The 17,674-nt window shown below is 44.9% G+C and overlaps 1 protein-coding gene across 2 annotated transcripts in view; it reads left to right on the top strand.

Moving 5' to 3' along the window:
* Positions 1 to 17,674, top strand: part of LOC109633801 (probable E3 ubiquitin-protein ligase HECTD4) — a 32,530-nt gene that overhangs the window by 7,292 nt on the left and 7,564 nt on the right. Inside the window, exons 7-61 of one of the 2 annotated variants that reach the window (XM_020093895.2) lie at positions 53 to 223; positions 325 to 517; positions 623 to 784; positions 1,106 to 1,219; positions 1,318 to 1,458; positions 1,555 to 1,790; positions 1,884 to 2,026; positions 2,160 to 2,230; positions 2,326 to 2,431; positions 2,542 to 2,662; positions 2,750 to 2,878; positions 3,129 to 3,253; positions 3,557 to 3,710; positions 3,803 to 3,906; positions 4,105 to 4,303; positions 4,435 to 4,554; positions 4,649 to 4,753; positions 4,839 to 5,002; positions 5,103 to 5,348; positions 5,790 to 5,982; positions 6,209 to 6,313; positions 6,421 to 6,509; positions 6,587 to 6,759; positions 6,998 to 7,139; positions 7,220 to 7,364; positions 7,454 to 7,620; positions 7,794 to 7,940; positions 8,035 to 8,219; positions 8,361 to 8,514; positions 8,598 to 8,878; positions 9,008 to 9,194; positions 9,293 to 9,374; positions 9,483 to 9,685; positions 9,776 to 9,911; positions 10,084 to 10,266; positions 10,429 to 10,593; positions 10,693 to 10,862; positions 11,036 to 11,151; positions 11,261 to 11,364; positions 11,593 to 11,754; positions 11,876 to 12,024; positions 12,147 to 12,226; positions 12,481 to 12,644; positions 12,726 to 12,963; positions 13,084 to 13,220; positions 13,316 to 13,442; positions 13,933 to 14,070; positions 14,169 to 14,305; positions 14,395 to 14,555; positions 14,637 to 14,818; positions 14,911 to 15,116; positions 15,209 to 15,339; positions 15,430 to 15,635; positions 15,729 to 15,908; positions 16,226 to 17,625. In XM_020093895.2, coding sequence (XP_019949454.2) covers positions 53 to 223; positions 325 to 517; positions 623 to 784; positions 1,106 to 1,219; positions 1,318 to 1,458; positions 1,555 to 1,790; positions 1,884 to 2,026; positions 2,160 to 2,230; positions 2,326 to 2,431; positions 2,542 to 2,662; positions 2,750 to 2,878; positions 3,129 to 3,253; positions 3,557 to 3,710; positions 3,803 to 3,906; positions 4,105 to 4,303; positions 4,435 to 4,554; positions 4,649 to 4,753; positions 4,839 to 5,002; positions 5,103 to 5,348; positions 5,790 to 5,982; positions 6,209 to 6,313; positions 6,421 to 6,509; positions 6,587 to 6,759; positions 6,998 to 7,139; positions 7,220 to 7,364; positions 7,454 to 7,620; positions 7,794 to 7,940; positions 8,035 to 8,219; positions 8,361 to 8,514; positions 8,598 to 8,878; positions 9,008 to 9,194; positions 9,293 to 9,374; positions 9,483 to 9,685; positions 9,776 to 9,911; positions 10,084 to 10,266; positions 10,429 to 10,593; positions 10,693 to 10,862; positions 11,036 to 11,151; positions 11,261 to 11,364; positions 11,593 to 11,754; positions 11,876 to 12,024; positions 12,147 to 12,226; positions 12,481 to 12,644; positions 12,726 to 12,963; positions 13,084 to 13,220; positions 13,316 to 13,442; positions 13,933 to 14,070; positions 14,169 to 14,305; positions 14,395 to 14,555; positions 14,637 to 14,818; positions 14,911 to 15,116; positions 15,209 to 15,339; positions 15,430 to 15,635; positions 15,729 to 15,908; positions 16,226 to 17,625 — 9,729 coding nt within the window. The remainder of the gene's footprint in view (positions 1 to 52; positions 224 to 324; positions 518 to 622; positions 785 to 1,105; positions 1,220 to 1,317; positions 1,459 to 1,554; positions 1,791 to 1,883; positions 2,027 to 2,159; positions 2,231 to 2,325; positions 2,432 to 2,541; positions 2,663 to 2,749; positions 2,879 to 3,128; positions 3,254 to 3,556; positions 3,711 to 3,802; positions 3,907 to 4,104; positions 4,304 to 4,434; positions 4,555 to 4,648; positions 4,754 to 4,838; positions 5,003 to 5,102; positions 5,349 to 5,789; positions 5,983 to 6,208; positions 6,314 to 6,420; positions 6,510 to 6,586; positions 6,760 to 6,997; positions 7,140 to 7,219; positions 7,365 to 7,453; positions 7,621 to 7,793; positions 7,941 to 8,034; positions 8,220 to 8,360; positions 8,515 to 8,597; positions 8,879 to 9,007; positions 9,195 to 9,292; positions 9,375 to 9,482; positions 9,686 to 9,775; positions 9,912 to 10,083; positions 10,267 to 10,428; positions 10,594 to 10,692; positions 10,863 to 11,035; positions 11,152 to 11,260; positions 11,365 to 11,592; positions 11,755 to 11,875; positions 12,025 to 12,146; positions 12,227 to 12,480; positions 12,645 to 12,725; positions 12,964 to 13,083; positions 13,221 to 13,315; positions 13,443 to 13,932; positions 14,071 to 14,168; positions 14,306 to 14,394; positions 14,556 to 14,636; positions 14,819 to 14,910; positions 15,117 to 15,208; positions 15,340 to 15,429; positions 15,636 to 15,728; positions 15,909 to 16,225; positions 17,626 to 17,674) is intronic. The other variant, XM_020093896.2, reaches the window with a different exon arrangement.

The following is a 17,674-nucleotide window of genomic DNA, read 5'->3' as shown; positions in this document are numbered from 1 at the left end:
TCAGTTGTTGTGTGTGGCCATAGCTTGGGTTAATGTTCACTGTCATTTTTAGGTGTGCCAGATTGTGCCCATGCCAGCCCATCACTTTCCTGTGGGAAGCAGCATGACCACGTTGCACCTCTGCTCAGATGGAACCTACCTGTACTGGGTCTGGTCTCCTGCCAGTCTCAACGAGAAGACGCAGAAAGGCCACTCTGTCTTCATGGATGTCTTTCACTTGTCTGTGAGTACTTTATCCCCTGGTATATACAGTAGATTCCGCTGTATTCACTATGTATCTGATAGCATTTTTTTTTGTTTTTGTTTTCCCTATGAATGGTGCAGACACAGACAGGATTATGTGTCGCAGACATCTTGCAGGAGAGAGTTATTCTTACTCGCAAAGAAGGCGAGTCTTCCAAGTGCTTGAATGAACTTCTCTTGAGTCGAATGTCACGCTTCCGGGCCTCCCATTCTGCCACATTGGCTGCTCTCACAGGCTCTGCAATTACCAACACTGTCAAAGAGGAACAGTCGGGTAATTCATCAACAAAACGTTTTTCAATGTTAAAATCAAATCGTATATAAAAAAAAATTGTATCAGAGAATATATTAAAAAGCTTTTTGCTCACCTCTTTCATAGCTGTCAACACCAGCTGCGGACTCCCTTTGAAGACTCTGAGGAAGACCCCGATGTATGTGTGTGGAACCTATCTTGTGATGCTGGTCTCCCCTCCGGGTGTATCTGGGAGCTCTGCCACACGCTCCCTATTTGGAGGTACCAGCAGCCTGTCCTCTCTCAAAAGTAAGAGCACACACAGACAAGGCTAAAACCTCATTGTGTTATTTTTTCCCCATAATAGACAATAGACAGTTATCTTGTGATTTTCCTTTATTCTTAAGACTCCAGAAAAGTAATAAACAACAAACATTTTACATCATGTTTCAGCAGATAACAAATATTCTATATATATTTATTTAAAACTTGAGGTCCTAAATCAGGAGGAATGGTAGGTACAGCAGCTATGTTACATTACATTTGAGCACAGATAACATTTAAATAGAGACCATGTTGAATTCAGTTATGGATTTATACAGTCAACATAATTGTTCTTTTTTTGTTCAGTTTTAGCCTCCAGCCTGGTGTTTAACCTGGCTGACGGTCAGTTCAGCAGCCGCGCAGACCTCATTGATGCCCCTGGCAGTTCTCTCGGCAGGGGAGCCCAGGTGGCAGGGCTAGGTGAGCTCAACTTCGTATATTTAATACTCACAGAAGATGGTCACACAGTGCTTTGCCAGCTTAATTAACATTTAAAAATGTGATCTTTCATGTCATAGGAGCATGTTACGATGCACTGAACAACCTAATCTGGACCTGCTCCAGTGATTACATAGATCAGTGGTGCAACCCTGGGAACCAAGCCTTCCATCATGTGTGCCATAGGCTTGGTGTCAGCCATGTCATCAAAGAACCCAAAGGTAGACACAAACTGCACTGAAATCACAAGTTACATCCTTTCTGTTAATTCAATTAAATTAAAAGTTTGCCAATCTGCAACACCTGTCTTTTCACAGAGGAAACTGTGGCCACTGGTGAGGTGATCAACCAGCTACTTCATCACGTAGGTGCTATGTGTATCCACCAGCTCAACCTGCTGGCAGCCAGCAGCAACAGCTTGCCTCTGGGAGCCTTACTGGGTAAACAACATCCCATCGAGGCTCGTCACTTCAGCAGCATCTGTGACATCATGGAGAAGGCCATGGTCAACGGCGATACCTGCATCATCCGGTGCATCTTGGTGGTGTTCCAGGTAAGGTGCATCTTGGGATGTTTTTGCAGAAATGACGCTGTATTTTTGGTGGTTTTTTTATTGATCTATTTTTTTTTCCACTCTCTTCTCCAGGTGGTGTTTAGGTTTTTCAATCCTCAGTCGGAGCAGAATAGGGAGAGTGTGCGCCGCTCCGGCCTCCTCCTGTGGCAGCTACTCATGGCTCCAGTGGATCAGATAGGAGCAGAGATTCAGAGAGAGGTGTGCATGGCCATCAGGTAAGTGATCATTCTCAAATTCAACACAATATACTACACATACAAATCAGTTAACATGTTGTTTTGTGGAATCAGTGTCCAATTTATATTTAAATTAACCTTATATCTCTTTTTACTTCCTCTGTCACTGCAGCTCAGGCCTGAATACTTTGTATCATGGGGAGGCTGAACTCAACAAACTACTGAAACTTGTACTAACTGAAGGTGATTATTGAACATGCTCATTAGAATAAAACTGGCACCTTTGTTGTTTTGTGGCAATACATCCCATATTGTGTGTGTTTGTACGTGATACCCAGGTGAAAGAAACACTGGCCTGTCTCAGCTTCGGGATGTCATCCTCACCAATTTGGCAGACCAGCTGCAAAAGAATAGATTTGGGAGTGAAGAAGACGACCACTACAGGTAAGTGGCAACACTGTTCCAGCGATATCATGTCCTAGTTTACAAACCTAAGTTAGCTCCTTTTGGGTATTTTCTTGTTTTTAAAGGGTAGAAATCTCTTTCTTTTTCAGATTGAGTGATGAGCTGCTGCACTGTATCCTCAAGACTGTAGTGCGGGAATCCTGCCTCCTCATTACCAAATGTCAGACAGTCGCCCGAGATGACTTCCAGAAGCTACTCTCCACTGTACCAGTATGAATATCTGCTCAGAAACACTTACTGACCAAGATCACATGTTTTCTGAGACAGCAACTTGAGATGGTATCCCTTTCTCCTTAGGTGGTCTCACCTAGTCTGCGCTACCTCATGGCTGTTCAGAACCACCTCCTCAGTAACACCATTCTAATCCGTCCAGATGATAATGACGACAGTGACAGCTCCCTACAAGGGGAAACAATGAAGGTACAGGTAAACATCCCCTTTAAATACCCCTACCTCTATGCACATGGAGTTTGTTCGGGTGTTTGTCGGTGGAACAGAGCAACAAGAAATAAATTCTTGTTTACAGCACAGCTTAATAATTTGTGCCTACTGCAGTTTTAAAGAAATCAGTTAACAGTGTTAACTGACTTAAGATGTGTTATTTCCTAATATTTCTACTTATGGTTACTGAAGCAGGGTTACGTAAGTGTTTTCCTATTCTGTGTGTTGTCCTCAGGAGCTGCAAAGTAGCATACTGTCCCTGGCAACTAAGATTCTGGTAGGATGTGATGAAGTACTGGAAACCCTGCAGCAGGTGACCACAGCCCTGATAAACAGCGACATCCCTGACACAGAAACAAGGTGAACTTTAAATTTAATTTTTTATTTTATTATAATCCATGACCAGACTTTGGTGCCAGCTGTATTACCATAAAACCACAATGTAAATGTCAAAAAAACAGCAGACATGGTTTTATCATCGTTGGCTCTAATGCCGTATTTCACCATGAAACAAGATTTAGCTAAAGCTGAGTAATGCTGAAGCTTCCTTGAAAGGAATAAAAGGCTAGGAGAAATCATTTATGGGTGCAGGCTTTTAAAATTGTCATATCTTTCTGCCGAGGCTCCAACACAGATTACCCTCTCCTTTCTTGCTTTCCTCAGGTTAAAAGGCCTGGAGCAGGTAACCAAGGCCACCATGCTTGGGCACCTACTGCCAGTGTTGCTCACCTCTCTGATGCACCCCAACCTGCAGACCCTCATTCTTGCTGATGCCCTCATGCCTCAGTTGGTACAGCTGGTCCTCTACACCAGCCAGGTCGGCATTTGCAAATCATAAGACAAGTCTTGCATTAAATAATTTTCTTTACTGTAAATACTAAGTATTTATTTGCTCTCTCTGTATTTCAGACTGCCCTGTTACTAAAGACTCAGTCTCCACTTTTCACTGAAGAGCCTCCACCTACGTGTGGCACTCTCGGGCAGGGGGCGAAGGCATGTACCGCTGATGACAAGTATGTTTTTTTTTTCATAATTCACAAATTAATTCATCTCATCATATCTTAGATATATTTTCTGCATAACTTTGCATTTATAATGAGAACAGTAAGATTTCACAGTGTTCACAGAACTAATGATAGCGTAAGTGCCAGCTGAGCTGACTGTCAGTTTTCTGAAACCAGAATTTTTCTTTTTTGTGTCCTGCATATTAGAATTCTTGACGAGCGTGAGGAACCAGGCTTCCTGACTGGACTTAAGATCCCAGCCCCATGGGCTGCTGGGAAAACCGTAGAGACAGTGCACCCTGTAAGGGACAATTACAAGTTCAAGGAGACAGTACACATCCCAGGAGCTCGCTGCCTCTACCTTCGCTTTGATTCTCGCTGCTCATCACAGTATGACTATGACAAGGTAATGACCATCATAATTTTGTCGCTCTTTGTAGCTATTACATATATTTTGCCATTTTTCAAGCACAGCAAATATTCAGTTCAGAGACTTTTAATGATTGATTTGATTAAATGTATTCTCTGAAATTTTAGTTGGTGATCTATGCTGGTCCCAACACGAACAGTCGTAAAGTAACGGAGTACGGAGGGAACACTCTGGGATATGGCAGCCGCAGTGTATTGGGAACAGGATGGCCCAAAGACCTCGTCAAGGTACAAGAAGCTGTTTTGTGCAAACATAGACAGTAAACACACAGTACACACAGCTGTCTTTTAAAGCAGTCATTTTTTCTCATCCCTGTTTTAGGTGGAAGGAGACACTGTGACCTTTTCTTTTGAGATGAGGAGTGGACGTGAACACAACACCCCTGATAAAGCCATGTGGGGGTTCTCCTGCACTGTCAGAGCTCAGGTAAAATGTGGGAACATCTGTACTCGTCATACTGACAGTGTGGAACATCAGCTAATACTAAGATGCTGTTTGGTTCGGTTTTCAGGAGTCATCTGAGGATGTCTCAGGAGGCCTCCCCTTCCTGGCAGACCTTGCACTGGGTCTGTCAGTGCTGGCTTGCTCAATGCTTCGTATTCTGTACAACGGACCAGAAGTGACGAGGGAGGAGGACGCCTGCCACGATTTGCTCTGCTCAAAGCTGCTGCAAAGGTGATAGTTAAATGAAAGCTTCACAAAACGTCCAATGCGATTAGTATAGTACACTGTAAGAGTTGGTGCATATTCTTAAGTGGTTTTGTTTTTTCTTTAGGTGCCAGTGGCAGGTGGAAGCAAACGGTGCAATCTCTCCTGCCCTCACACCCAGCCCGTCACCTCTGCCACTCACCATTGAGGAGGACCGGGAGTTCATCTACCCAGCTGATGTGCTCATCCCACCCCCAGGCCTTATGCCAGGGGCCTACTTTGACTTGCCTCGTATCCGCCTCCCTCCAGGCATCATGGGAAGGCTACGAGAGGTGTCTGGAAGGGCTCGACCACAGTTTCGCCCCAGTATCAAGTAAGAAGTTCATGTTATGACAGTAAAAGAGGGTATGCATGTGTCACCTCTGAACTGTGAACTCTGAATTACAGTGATAGCATCCCCTAAGTGGCAACACAAACATTCTGTTTTTTGTAATGTGACATCAAATATAAATAAATTCCACCAATGATAACATTTTTCATAAGGCAGATATCTTAAACTTTAAAATAGGACCAGCAATCTAGGACTTTGTTTGCCGTGAGGCTCAGCTCATATAGTACATTTTCAGGTGTTTTTCAACCTTAACCTGTTTTGCTATTTGAATTGTGGAGATCCTATCATTTCTTGTGTGTTTATCAGATAATAGAAGTGATATTGCAGGCATGAATGCATACACATTATTAAGTAAAGTTCTCATTGTTTTCTTTTCAAAAGGAAACCATAACATTAATACTCAACCCTTTTTTTCTCTGTAAGGGAGGTGATCAGACCAGATGTAATGGAGGAGGTTATCATATCTTGTGTCATAAAACATTTAAGCCTGGTGGATGCCCTTCAGTCACTCGTCAACTACCAGTACCGTGAGGATCATGCAGAGGAGTATGACCTGGTCTGTAAGATCATGACAGAGACCTTTAAGAAGATCAATGCTATGGAGCGTCAGCTGCAGGTGAGTTATATACACAATACTATACACATTAGACATTTTGTCTGGTTTTCATCAGGCTATTTGACGGGAAGTATGAGAACTATTTTAAAACCAGAAGAGTAGGTTATCAGTTATAATAAGATTGACCAGATTGAGATGGACTAAAAGACCTGAATTTAGCTATAAAAAATGGAAAGTTACAAAAAGACTGTGTCTCTGTGCCAATTATGTCCTGTGTTGCTTTCAGAGTGTAGCAGAATTGGAACAAAAGTGGCAGAATGAGGTGGAGGAGGCCCAGCAGGGGAAGCTGGAGCACAACACTCCTTTCTTCCACGACTACCACTTCTTTGAGGTACCCTTCACCATACACATACAATCAATTTATAACTTTTGCTCAAGAGATTAAACCATTACCTCTAATATTTGCTGTGGACTTAATGACTTGTTTTTTTATACCAGAACAAAATTAAGGAGCTGGAGCTGCTCTGCTCCCTGAAGGAGGTCCCACTTGATTTCAGTGACTTGGAAAATGTTGTTCTTGCATTGAGGCAAGTAATTCAAAATTACCTCATTATCTCAGCCTCAGGTAAAGCAGTGCTCTAACATCATGTATCTGTACTGACAGGGAGAAGTTCTTCCAGGAGGTCAACACAACGCACAGCAGAAGTTGCACCCCACTCGCCAAAACAAAGGCGCTGGTAAAAAGTCTAATGAACCGCACTGAGCTGCTGCTTCATGTTACCATCGCTCCACACTGCAGGAGCCTAACCACCACACCTGCTGGCACACCAGGTCCAGGTACGCATCTTTTTATGTGTCTTCTTGTGTCACTTATCAGCTGCTATGTTCAAAGCCTTGTTTTGCCTTATTAAATGTATGGGTACTGTTGTGTAACTTAACACAGTAGAATGAATTTCTGGAAACACATTTTCTCAATTTCTATTTAGTATTTTCATTGTCTGTAAGTGTTTCAGTTACCCAGAGACATCAATGATGGGAGAAAAGGTAAATTTTCTCATAACTGCTCAAATTTTAGCGTCAGCCTCTAAGTCGGTGTCAGATGCCAAGACTGTGATCCCGTTGTCGAAGCAGCCAGTCTTCCTGCGGAGCATGTCAGCACCCTCTGACTTGGAGATGATTGCTAATCAAGACTTGGAGTTTACACACGCTTCTCAAAGGTCTGTGTTGGTTTGATGGATTTAATAGTAGAAAATCACAGGAATGGCTGAATTTCTTTTTCTTTTTTTTTTATCCATAGGAGGCGACACCACCCCACCAGTCATCGCAGCAGCTCATTTACTCTGCTGCAGTCTCTGGCTATAGAGGACAGCCGAGACAAGCCAACATACAGTGTGCTGCTGGGACAGCTCTTTGCCTTTATCGGGACGACACCCGATCAAGCTGTAGGTTTCTGACTCAACACTCAGTGGATTGTTGTCTGCAGGAGAATCAGTAGGCGGATTCTATAATTTTATATCTGTCATGTCCATAGGTGTCAAGCAGCAGTTTCCTGTCTGCTGCACAGACACGCTGGAGACGTGGCAGTACACGGAAGCAGGCACTTGTTCATATGAGGGAGTTGCTCACTGCTGCTGTTAGAGTAGGTGGTGTCACCCACCTGGTGGGGCCTGTCACTATGGTGCTGCAAGGTGGCCCAAGGTAAGAGGAGAGGCCGAACCACAATTAACTATCTGAACCTGCACAACATGTGCATGCACAAAAGAAGCATATTGAAATACCTGATAAGGATTTTATTCTTCATATTATAAATATTATTAAAAGAAATGATGGCACAGAATAACAGTATTTGGTTGTGTCTGTTTCCTGTGCAGGATTGAGGAGCTGACCTGTGGTGGAATGGTTGAGCAGGTGCAGGAAGCCTTTGGGGAGACCATGACGTCTGTAGTGTCACTATGTGCTCGCTATCCCATCGCGTGTGCCAACAGTATTGGCTTACTTTGCACAATCCCCTACACCAGGCAAGAGAATCCACCTTGAATTATCTCTGTTATTATTCCAGTATTGCTAGACCCTCAGATTGCTAACCCTCACTTATCGTCTGTGTCATCGTAGGAGTGAGGAGCAGTGCCTGGTTCGGAGTGGCCTGGTTCAGCTCATGGATAGTTTGTGTAGTTTAAGTGGTCAGAGGGAATGTAGCTCAAATGAGAAGCAGACCAAAAAGCAAAAGGTGGCCACCATGGCCTGGGCTGCTTTCCAGGTGCTGGCCAACCGATGTATTGAGTGGGAGAAGGTGGAAGGTAAGAAGAGTTACTTAGCATGTGTGAACAATGACCAGTGTTGTACGCTCTGAATGCGGGCACTTTAAAAGTGTTGAGACTTCTACACTATCAAATGAAATGATTAGTTATTTGTTGTAATGATTTTTTTTTTCTTCAAAGGTGGGTCTACAGATGCTGTGCACTCTGGTCTGGCACGTCAGGTGTCCAGCCTGCTGACCAACCACCTGGCCAGAGCCACAGAGTGCTGTGGGAATCAGGCAGCTGGCAATGATGCCTTACAGGATGTGCTCAGTCTGCTCAATGACCTTTCTAGGTAAAGCTTTATGTCATGTACGTGTGTTTATCGTGTGTGTGTGTATATTTGTGTATATTCATACAATGTAATTTGTGTTTCAGGAGCCACATAGGAAAAGCTATCCTCAGTCAGCCAGCCTGTGTTTCTAAGCTCTTGTCTTTGCTACTGGATCAGAGACCCTCTCCAAAGCTGGTACTTATCATCCTGCAGCTATGCCGAGCCGCCCTGCCTCTCATGAGTGTGGAGGACTGTGGTAACGTGGCCCTGCCCTCGTGGAGCTACTCTATTAACACGCTAGATGCTGAGCAGCAAGATGCAAGTGACCCTGCCTCACGCATTGCTGCCCTGCTGTTAGCCAAGCTAGCAGACTATGTAGTACCAGGTTTGTCTCTTTTCCCTCAGAGTACTATATAAATGTGTGTGATAGGAAATGCTTAAATGTTCTAAACTGGATAAACAAGTTGTTTTCACCTGATAATTTCTAGCACTTGCTATATTTCCTCTTTACCAGGCTGTCAGACCCTGCTCTCTCCCAGCTCCTCTGAGCCAGACACTTCTCTGTCCCGAGCCAGTTCCAAGGGAGCTCTGAAGTCTGACGATGTTGGGGAGGAGGGAGAGGCTGTTGACGGCAAGTTGTCGATCTTTATCCACAAGAGAGAGGACCAGTCTTCTCATGAGGTTCTACAACCACTGCTCAGGTAAGGTTTCCCCCTAATAGTGTTAGTTTTACCTCAAAGCAGCAAGCCCAATCTTGGCGTCTCTGAAAAAATGTTCTTCCAATATCTTTGAAATGCAGCAGCTCAGAGGGACGCCCTTTTCGGCTTGGCACTGGTGCAAACATGGAAAAGGTGGTGAAGATGGACAGAGACATGACTAAGGTAAAAGCTTTGATAAGACTAAAAAGTGAAACTGTGTATTTTCTCCATATGAAAAGTAGCGTTAGTGTCATCTTTTCTCACCTCCATCCTATGTGAATCTGCCCCTAGAGTGGAAACTGCGAGGTGATCACAGAGGAGGCATCTGCTGCCCTCAGGAAGGCGAACAAGTGGGCCCAGTCTGGTCTGATCGTGAGTGTTGGTCCACCTGTGGAGACGGTGGCCCAGGAGACTGCTGGAGGCATCACCACTGGTGACAAGAAGAAAACTGCTCAGACTGCTGTTTGTCGGGACAGGAATGCTGACCTGGCCAGGTACAGTTTGAGAGTTGACATATTTTGTTTAATGTGACAACAATCCTTGTTGTGTTTGTAACATCTCTCCATTAAACCTTCTTTCATTAGGTCAGACCCTGTCAGGCCATTCATCAGTGGCCATGTTGCCAACAGTATGGCCGCCGAGGTTATTGCTCTGCTGCACAGTCTGCTCACTGCTCCTGAGTCCAACACAGCTCAGATCTGGACAAGCACTGCTGAAAAAGTAAAAATGATTTTTGCATTTCTACCTTCATAGCAATGATAATATACTAACAATAATAAACTTTATTTATGAATGTTACCACATTTTCACAATAGTAATCTGTATTTAGGTTGACAGTTTATGAAGCTGTTTGTCAAAACCATAACGATTTTTCCTTGTGGTGTTTTGGTAGGTGCTCTCCCGGGCGTTAATGTTTATCCCTCAGCTGGGGAAGTACGCTGAAAGTATTCTGGAAAATGGCAGCAGCAGCGGCAGGAAACTTGCTAAACTGCAGGCTATTGGCAGACAGGCTGTTGCTGCTCTTTGTGCCCTTGGAGGCTTCAAAGAAACTATTAAGATCGGCTCAGAGGTCCAGGTTAGTTAAAGGACATAAAATTGTGAAAAAAAAGTGGAAATGCTATGCTTACAGAATATTATACAGAGTGTAATTTGCATAATAAATAAGTCAACAGGTAAATGTTTTTAATTGAAAGCAATAAAATGCTGTCACATTTCCTCTGTTTCCTCGGCTGTGCAGGTGGTAGGTAAGGGAGTGCTGGGCAGCTTGGGCATAGTTATGTCCATAAATGAGCAGGAGGGCATCGCCACAGTCAAGTTTCCTTCTTGCGAGTACAGGAGAGCTTGTAAAGCCTCAGACATCCTGACAGTTCCCATATCACGCCTCTGCACTCCGAGATCTGAGGTAAGAATTCCGACATCAGCCTCAAACTCAGGCCTTGTTTTGAACCGCTTCCTGAAACTCACTTGTGTCTCTCTTTATACCTTAACCCACCCCCAACAGGCTCTTCCCCTCTATAAGCTCTCAATCACTGAAAAGGTGGTGCAAGCAGTGCAGTCCATGCTTCTGCCACAGGAGGGCAGTCTCTCCATTCACACCTCTCTACCAGCTACAGGAGATGGCTCCAGCCCAGTAATGGCTGCAGTGCGCTTGTTGGCTGAAATCAGAACCAGGTTGGTTGACAGTTGATGGTTGAGTTGTGTTGTTTTTCACCTTCTGTATTTAAACCCTTTAGAAATCTAACTCTGACAATGTTATGTAATAATGTTAAAAAGGCTTTGAAATCCAATAAAACCAGAGATTACGGTACACACATTTCACAAGGTTGTTGCTTTTTTCCCCCCAGGGCATGTCTGGTGATGGCACAGCTCCTAGAGGACAGCTCCTTCTGTGAAGAGTTCATTCAGCAGTGTCCTGCAGCTGTTGAGGTTCTCAACTTGGTTGCGCAGGAATGCAGCCCTGGTGAGCATTTATTCACTCAAACCTGTAATAGTTCATAAAAAATGAGTCAGTAACATCTTACACTCAAGGCAGTAGCGTACGTGTGACAGATTTCTGTCATCTTGTGCAGGAGAGCGTCTTGGCATGGTTGAGGCTCAGTGTGAAAGAGTGAGAATGCTGTACCGGGACTGTGCTCGACCACCACCTCCACCGCTGCAGACAGACAGACGCCAGGTGGGAGTTAAAGCGTTTATAGAAAAGTTTTTATTTTATTACTAATCGTTAAACATACATGTGGACTGTATGCAGCAGAAAATACACATTTATCGAAGAGGGAGGTTGAAAATTTCTTATTGTAGACTGTTTCATCTGCAAGCCTCAACTCATAATAAATCTGAAAACCTTCTAAAACATTTAATGTACTCAACAGTCCTTTTCCTTTTGATGTGTTTGCCTCACCAGCCCAAGGAAATCACCTGGTGTCCGTCCCGAGTGTTCCCTCCAGTCCGTGCTTGCATGTTCTCATCCCGTCTGACTTCTGTCACCTTCTTGGCTGATCCAAGTGCTGGAGGAGGTCTTCCTAGAGGCACATTCATCTATGCCACCTCTGCTGTACCAATTCAGGTGCTCACATCACAATTAATTTCCATTTCCATTTGTTTGTTTGAACATTTATTAGTCCAATAAAATGAATCATACTTATTTCGCTCTACGCTCTTTCATTTATTTGTCTTTGTCCCTGAAGGCCCCATCTTTTTACTGGGAGATAGAAATTGTCTCCTATGGAGACTCTGAGGAGGACAGTGGTCCAATCGTGTCCTTTGGTTTTGCCACTGAGGCAGAGAAGAGAGACGGAGCATGGACCAATCCAGTCGGCACATGTCTGTTTCATAAGTATGTTCAGCTGCACATTAAATCTTTTCTTCACTGCTCTGTTTCTGACTTGAGTGCTGACTGCTTTTTTCTCTTTTGTGTTCCATCTCTGTGCGTCTGTCTCCTGTCTGTGTGTGTGTCAGTAATGGTAGGGCAGTGCATTACAATGGCTCCAGTCTGCTGCAGTGGAAGAGTGTTAGGCTGGATGTGGCTCTACTTCCTGGTGAGACTGGGGACAAATAGATTTTTCTACATTTACATTTTCTGCTTTGTTTGATTTAGGCAACTCTTCAATGTAGTGTGTGTTATGAATTTTAATGAAATGCCTTAAAACCATTGTATCTTAACTGGTTGCTTTTTCAACACAACCTTGGCACATGCTGTGCTCATTTCAAGCAAAAATATTGTTTTTAAGTATGTTATTGCCAGTAAATATTGAGTCATATTTGAGATGTGATCTTGTGTACATGAACATAGGTGATGTGGCTGGAATAGGCTGGGAGCGCTCTGAGGGCACTCCTCCACCCCCTGGTCAGGCCCCTAAAGGCAGGGTCTACTTTACCTACTGTGGCCAGAGGCTCAGCCCCACCCTTGATGATGTAGCTGGTGGGATGTGGCCCCTGGTGCACATTCAAAAGAAGGTGAGTCTCTGCTGACTAAAATTACTTTGAAAGCTTTTGTTGTTAAGCTCTTGTAAAATTTGCCTCGTTGCTGTTTTGTAGAACTCAAGGATCCGTGCCAACTTTGGAAGCCGGCCATTTGCATACGCAGAGGGGCAAGCACACAGAAATGCAGCCGACTTGTGTGTCGACCTTGCAGAGGAAATAAGTGCAAATTTTGAAGCACTGCCTTTTGCCATGGCTTCAGACAGCGATAACGACGCAGGTGCAAGTGTTACATCAGACTCTGGATCCCATGGACCGCCTTGCAGGATCGCTGCTGTCGCCGTTCCCCAGCAACGTATGTCAATCGTCTTCATTTCAGTCTTAATAAAAATATGCATTCCACTTTTATTATTTGTTCATCATTGTTTATTGTGGTAAATTTGTATTTTCTGGTCGTCTTTCCCTGTTGGCACAGAGTACAACAGTGACCTGTCGTGCCATTACAAGGTGGAACTGAGCTATGAGAACCTCGTCACCTCTGGGCCCGACCCACATCCTCCACCTATAGCAGATGATGAGAGTGATGACGAGGATGATGACGATGTCCCGAGGGTGAGTGAAGACTCTCTAGCTTCTCCACACCGTGTCCAGAAGAAATTGTGTGCTTGTATATTTAATTAATTATTTTGCTTTGGGTTTGACTTTAGGAGGACCACTACGCCCTGCTGGTCAAGGCCTGGGAGACCAAAGTGTTTCCCACCATTCGTAGGAGGTTCCGTAACGAGGCCGAGAGGAAATCTGGCCTTGATCAAATCAAAGGAGCCCTGCAGCTGGGTAAAGACTGAAAGAATATCATTGTTATCATTAGATCCATAAACCTTAAGGTTTTCTAAAAAGGTTGTGTGAGCATTTTGTGTCTGAATCTAATCATGACTGGGTTGCCATCAGCAACTATTATATGATGGGATTGAACTTTTCTTTAATAGAAAAAAATGGAATAGTAATTGAAAATATAGATTAAAAAATTGTCAGTTTTCATCTTCTGTACTTTATTTTACTACTAATGACAGTGCACTAGTACAATATATAGACGAGCACAGTTTTAAATATATATATATTTTTAATTTTGTGAAAATGAAATGACATGAAATCAACTAATAGAAGTGAAAAGCCTTATTTATTCAATGAATGCCATATACACTCTGAGCTGATGCATATTTTAAAATCATTTTGAGTTTCAAATTTCTCCGCAATTTTTGTTAACAGGTCAAACTTACAAAGCTTTAATATTGTTCATCTCTGTGGTTTGTTTCATTGGAAACAGGCATGGTGGACATTGCGAGACAGACCGTGGAGTTCCTGTATGAAGAGAACGGTGGAATCCCTCGTGACCTCTATCTCCCGACCATTGAAGATATCAAGGATGAGGCCAACAAGTTCACGATTGACAAAGTTCGCAAAGGTTCAACTCGCCTTCATCACTGTAGACGCTGAAATGATCTAACCTAGGGGGAAATTGTAAAGAGCTGCATTGAAACATTCATAATTTTTTGAACACAGGCTTGACGGTCGTCATCCGCTGCCCAGACAGCAACAACACCAATAGCACGACCGGGGGAACAGCTCTGCCCAAGTTTGCTATCCGGGGGATGTTGAAGACATTTGGTTTGCATGGGGTGGTGCTGGATGTGGACTCTGTAAGTACAATACTTGATGCTTCACTACCCTCTGTTACTTTGATCAGTAAACTAACTTGTTTCTGTGCATGTGTGTGTGTTTTGTTTAGGTGAATGAACTTGTGCAGGTGGAGACCTATCTGCGCAGCGAGGGGGTGCTGGTGAGGTACTGGTATCCTATTGAGATGCTGGAGCGCCCTCCTGCTGGATCTCGACGCACTGCGGCCAATGGCTTAGTGTCACTAGACAGCAGCAACATTCAGATTCATAGGTAACGTATGGACTTTATGAGGATGAGTCATATTCCTACACCTGTGCTTTAAATCACATCTAACTTCCTACTCTGCTTCAGGGAGCTTCTTCGCTGTGAGAGTGCACTGGCTCGGTTATACTGCCGGATGGCCTTGCTCAACATCTTTGCCCCCAAGAGTCCCCACACCTTCACCCGTCTCTTCCACATACCTGCCATCCGTGACATCACCTTGGAACACCTGCAGCTTCTGTCCAATCAGCTGCTGGCTCCACCCCTCCCTGGCGAGTGTAAAGAATGAATTAGATTTCTCGTTGTGATGTAGTTGTTCTATTCTGTTTCTATGCTAAATGCTGTGATGTTGTTCTTCCTGCAGATGGCACTATTAGTTCTAGTTCTATCCTCCTGGCCCAGTCATTGCTTCATAACCTCCAGGACCAAAGCTGCTCTCCAACAGACCTGTTCTATCAGGGGAACGCTCAGCCCATCCGGGAGTGGTTGACAGTGGCCATCACCCGTGCCTTGCATCAAGGAGAGGAAAGCTTACTGGAGCTCACAAAGCAAATCTGCTGTTTCCTCCAGGTCAGCTCTGCTAATCGATACCGGATTTAATAAACCTTATACCACTTTGTAAAGACGCTAAAGTCATTTTATATTTTTGTTCATTTTGACAGAATGCTCCAGAGCAGTTTACATCTGAGGAGTTTCCTGTGACAGAGTCAAAGGTTAGCATGGATGTCAGCTTTCCAGGTGCAGCATTTGTGATTGTCTCCTGCAAGGAGAGCCAGCTAGGCTGCCGCAAAGAGTAAGTGACTTTGTTTCTTGCACTTCAGCAATTTTTGATTTATATAGATTTCTTGACATCTAAATTTTCTTATCTTTTACACTCCATTAGCTCAAGCTTGTACAAGGCTCCCTGGGCTCGAGTCATGCTGTATGGGCAGGGTCACAAAGTGCGCAGAAATGGCCAGCTAAATCTGATGGAGGCTGTGTGTTATCCTCTGGATGCTTCACCTACCAACACAGGCCTTACTCCCCCTCCCACCACCAATCAATACCCCTCTGTTATCATACCCACTGATAAGGTGCACATCAAACTTGGTGAGTAACTCCAAAAAGGAAATTCATACAGGCTGCTCTGATTTTTATAACAGGATTAAAAATAAATTAAATATCCCATGTTCTTGATTACAGGGGTGTCGCCCCCTCCTGGTGCTGTGGTGGTGCTGCACTCATTGCCACTGGAGTTTCCTCTGGCCATGGCGTTTGCTGAACAGCTGTTGACATGGAAGCTGGGAGAGAGCACTGAGCGGTCCGAGGATGAGCTGGACACCGTGCCCTCGTCTGTGCTGCTACAGGTGGTAGAACTGCTAGGTATGTTGAAACGCTCATTATTACCACATTTAACAAGTTTAACTTATTAACCCGTTAGTGTGGTTGATTCATACAATATTTTAATCTAACCATAGTGAAATCATATTCTATAACCACCCCAATGGATTTAAACTGTTAAATCTTAAATTATTGGTTTAGAATTTTAATTACATTGTAATGAACAATACATACATATTCATTATTCTTAGCTGCTACCTCCATAAATTATTGAAGAATTTTGAAAGCTTGTGAGTAACATCAAATATACAAGTGTTCCAGCATCACAACTCTTGGTGTTTTATATGTCATTGTTTTAGGTGGTGTGCTTTGGACTACGGATCTGGCACCTTCCATCAAAGAACTCATCTTTCATTTGTTGGCCGAAGTTTTGCGGAAGATCCACCATTTGGAGCAGAGGAAGAGCCCAGCTGGTCTTTCCAGCTCCATTGCTCTGCTGCTCAACCCCTGCCTCGCAGTCCTCATGGCCCTGCAGACAGAACTGCGGAAGCTCTATGACCGGGAGACTCAGGGATGGTCTGCTGGCGGGGCTGGAGCAGGGGGTTCGTCATCTGGAGGCATTGCATTGGCTCTGGGGGCGGAGCAGAGTCGCTTCTCCACCTACTTCCATGCCCTGATGGAGGTGTGTCTGGCTGTCGCAGAGGTGACGCTTCCTCTCAACGTTAGTGGCACTACAGTGGGAGCACTGTCCTCAACCAGCGCCCCTAACCTCAGTGACTCTTCCTCATCCTCATCATCGTCCCCAGGTCAGACGCCACAGAGCCCCAGTCTGCTTTCCAAACGCAAGAAGGTAAAGATGAAGCGCGAGAGAGCAGCAGCTGCGGTGGCAGCAGCAGTCTCTGGGAAGAGGGGGAGCGGAGGTACGCGGTTGTCAGAGAGTGACAGTGCGCTGCTGAACATGGCGGGCAGTAAACCTGAGGACATGCTGTGGTTCCATCGCTGCCTCACGCTCCTCATGATCCTACGACATCTTGCTAATAAGGACCCTCAGGGTTTAAGTGTGACCAGTGACGCAGTAACAGATGCCTGCCAGGCTCTAGTGGGCCCCACTGCCCACAGTCGCCTGCTGGTGCTCTCAGGTATCCCCACGCACCTGGAGGAGACCGTGGTTCGAAATGCTATCCGCAGGGCTTGCAACGCACATGGAGGGCTCTTCAAAGATGAAATCTTCATCCCTCTGCAGGAAGAGGACCCCAAAAAGCCCAAAGCAGGAGCTGGGGTTTCTAGCCCTCAGGATGGCAAAGCAGGCCCTGAACCTGAGCGCAATTTCCCCAACAACGGAGGTCCTGAGAGTCCCGACAGCTCCAGCAGCGTCACTCCAGCTTTAAGCGTGAGCGCCTCTGCTTCCACCAGCCAGACGTCAATCTGCAGCTCCTCTCAGGGAGTCTCCCGCACTGCCAGTGAACTCTCAGTCGATCAGGAGCCGTCAGCTGTCCAACCTCTCACTCCTGCTGCTGCAGGTTCGGCTGTTACTTACCTGCAGCAAGGCCCCCAAGACCCCCAGACTGTTTCTAGTCAGGAGAGTCTCGATACTTCCCTGTGTAGTACAGGAAGCCTGGGGAGTCTTGGCAGTTTGGGGGAACCTCTCGACAACGCAGATACACCGTCAGTGTCAGATGGGGGCTCTGTGCACACAGTCACCTCACTGGAGAGCAATGCCGTCATGGCTCGGCCCATCAAGGGCTATGCTGTCATTGAGGTGGGATAATTAAGAGCACATTAATAAATCCTGGCTGTTTGAGTTTTTT

Source organism: Paralichthys olivaceus, chromosome 4, assembly GCF_024713975.1.
Source record: "Paralichthys olivaceus isolate ysfri-2021 chromosome 4, ASM2471397v2, whole genome shotgun sequence".
In the NCBI taxonomy this organism is placed as follows: domain Eukaryota; kingdom Metazoa; phylum Chordata; class Actinopteri; order Pleuronectiformes; family Paralichthyidae; genus Paralichthys; species Paralichthys olivaceus.
The sequence above is the reverse complement of the archived record's forward strand: the minus strand, read 5'-3'. Positions and strand labels throughout refer to the sequence as shown.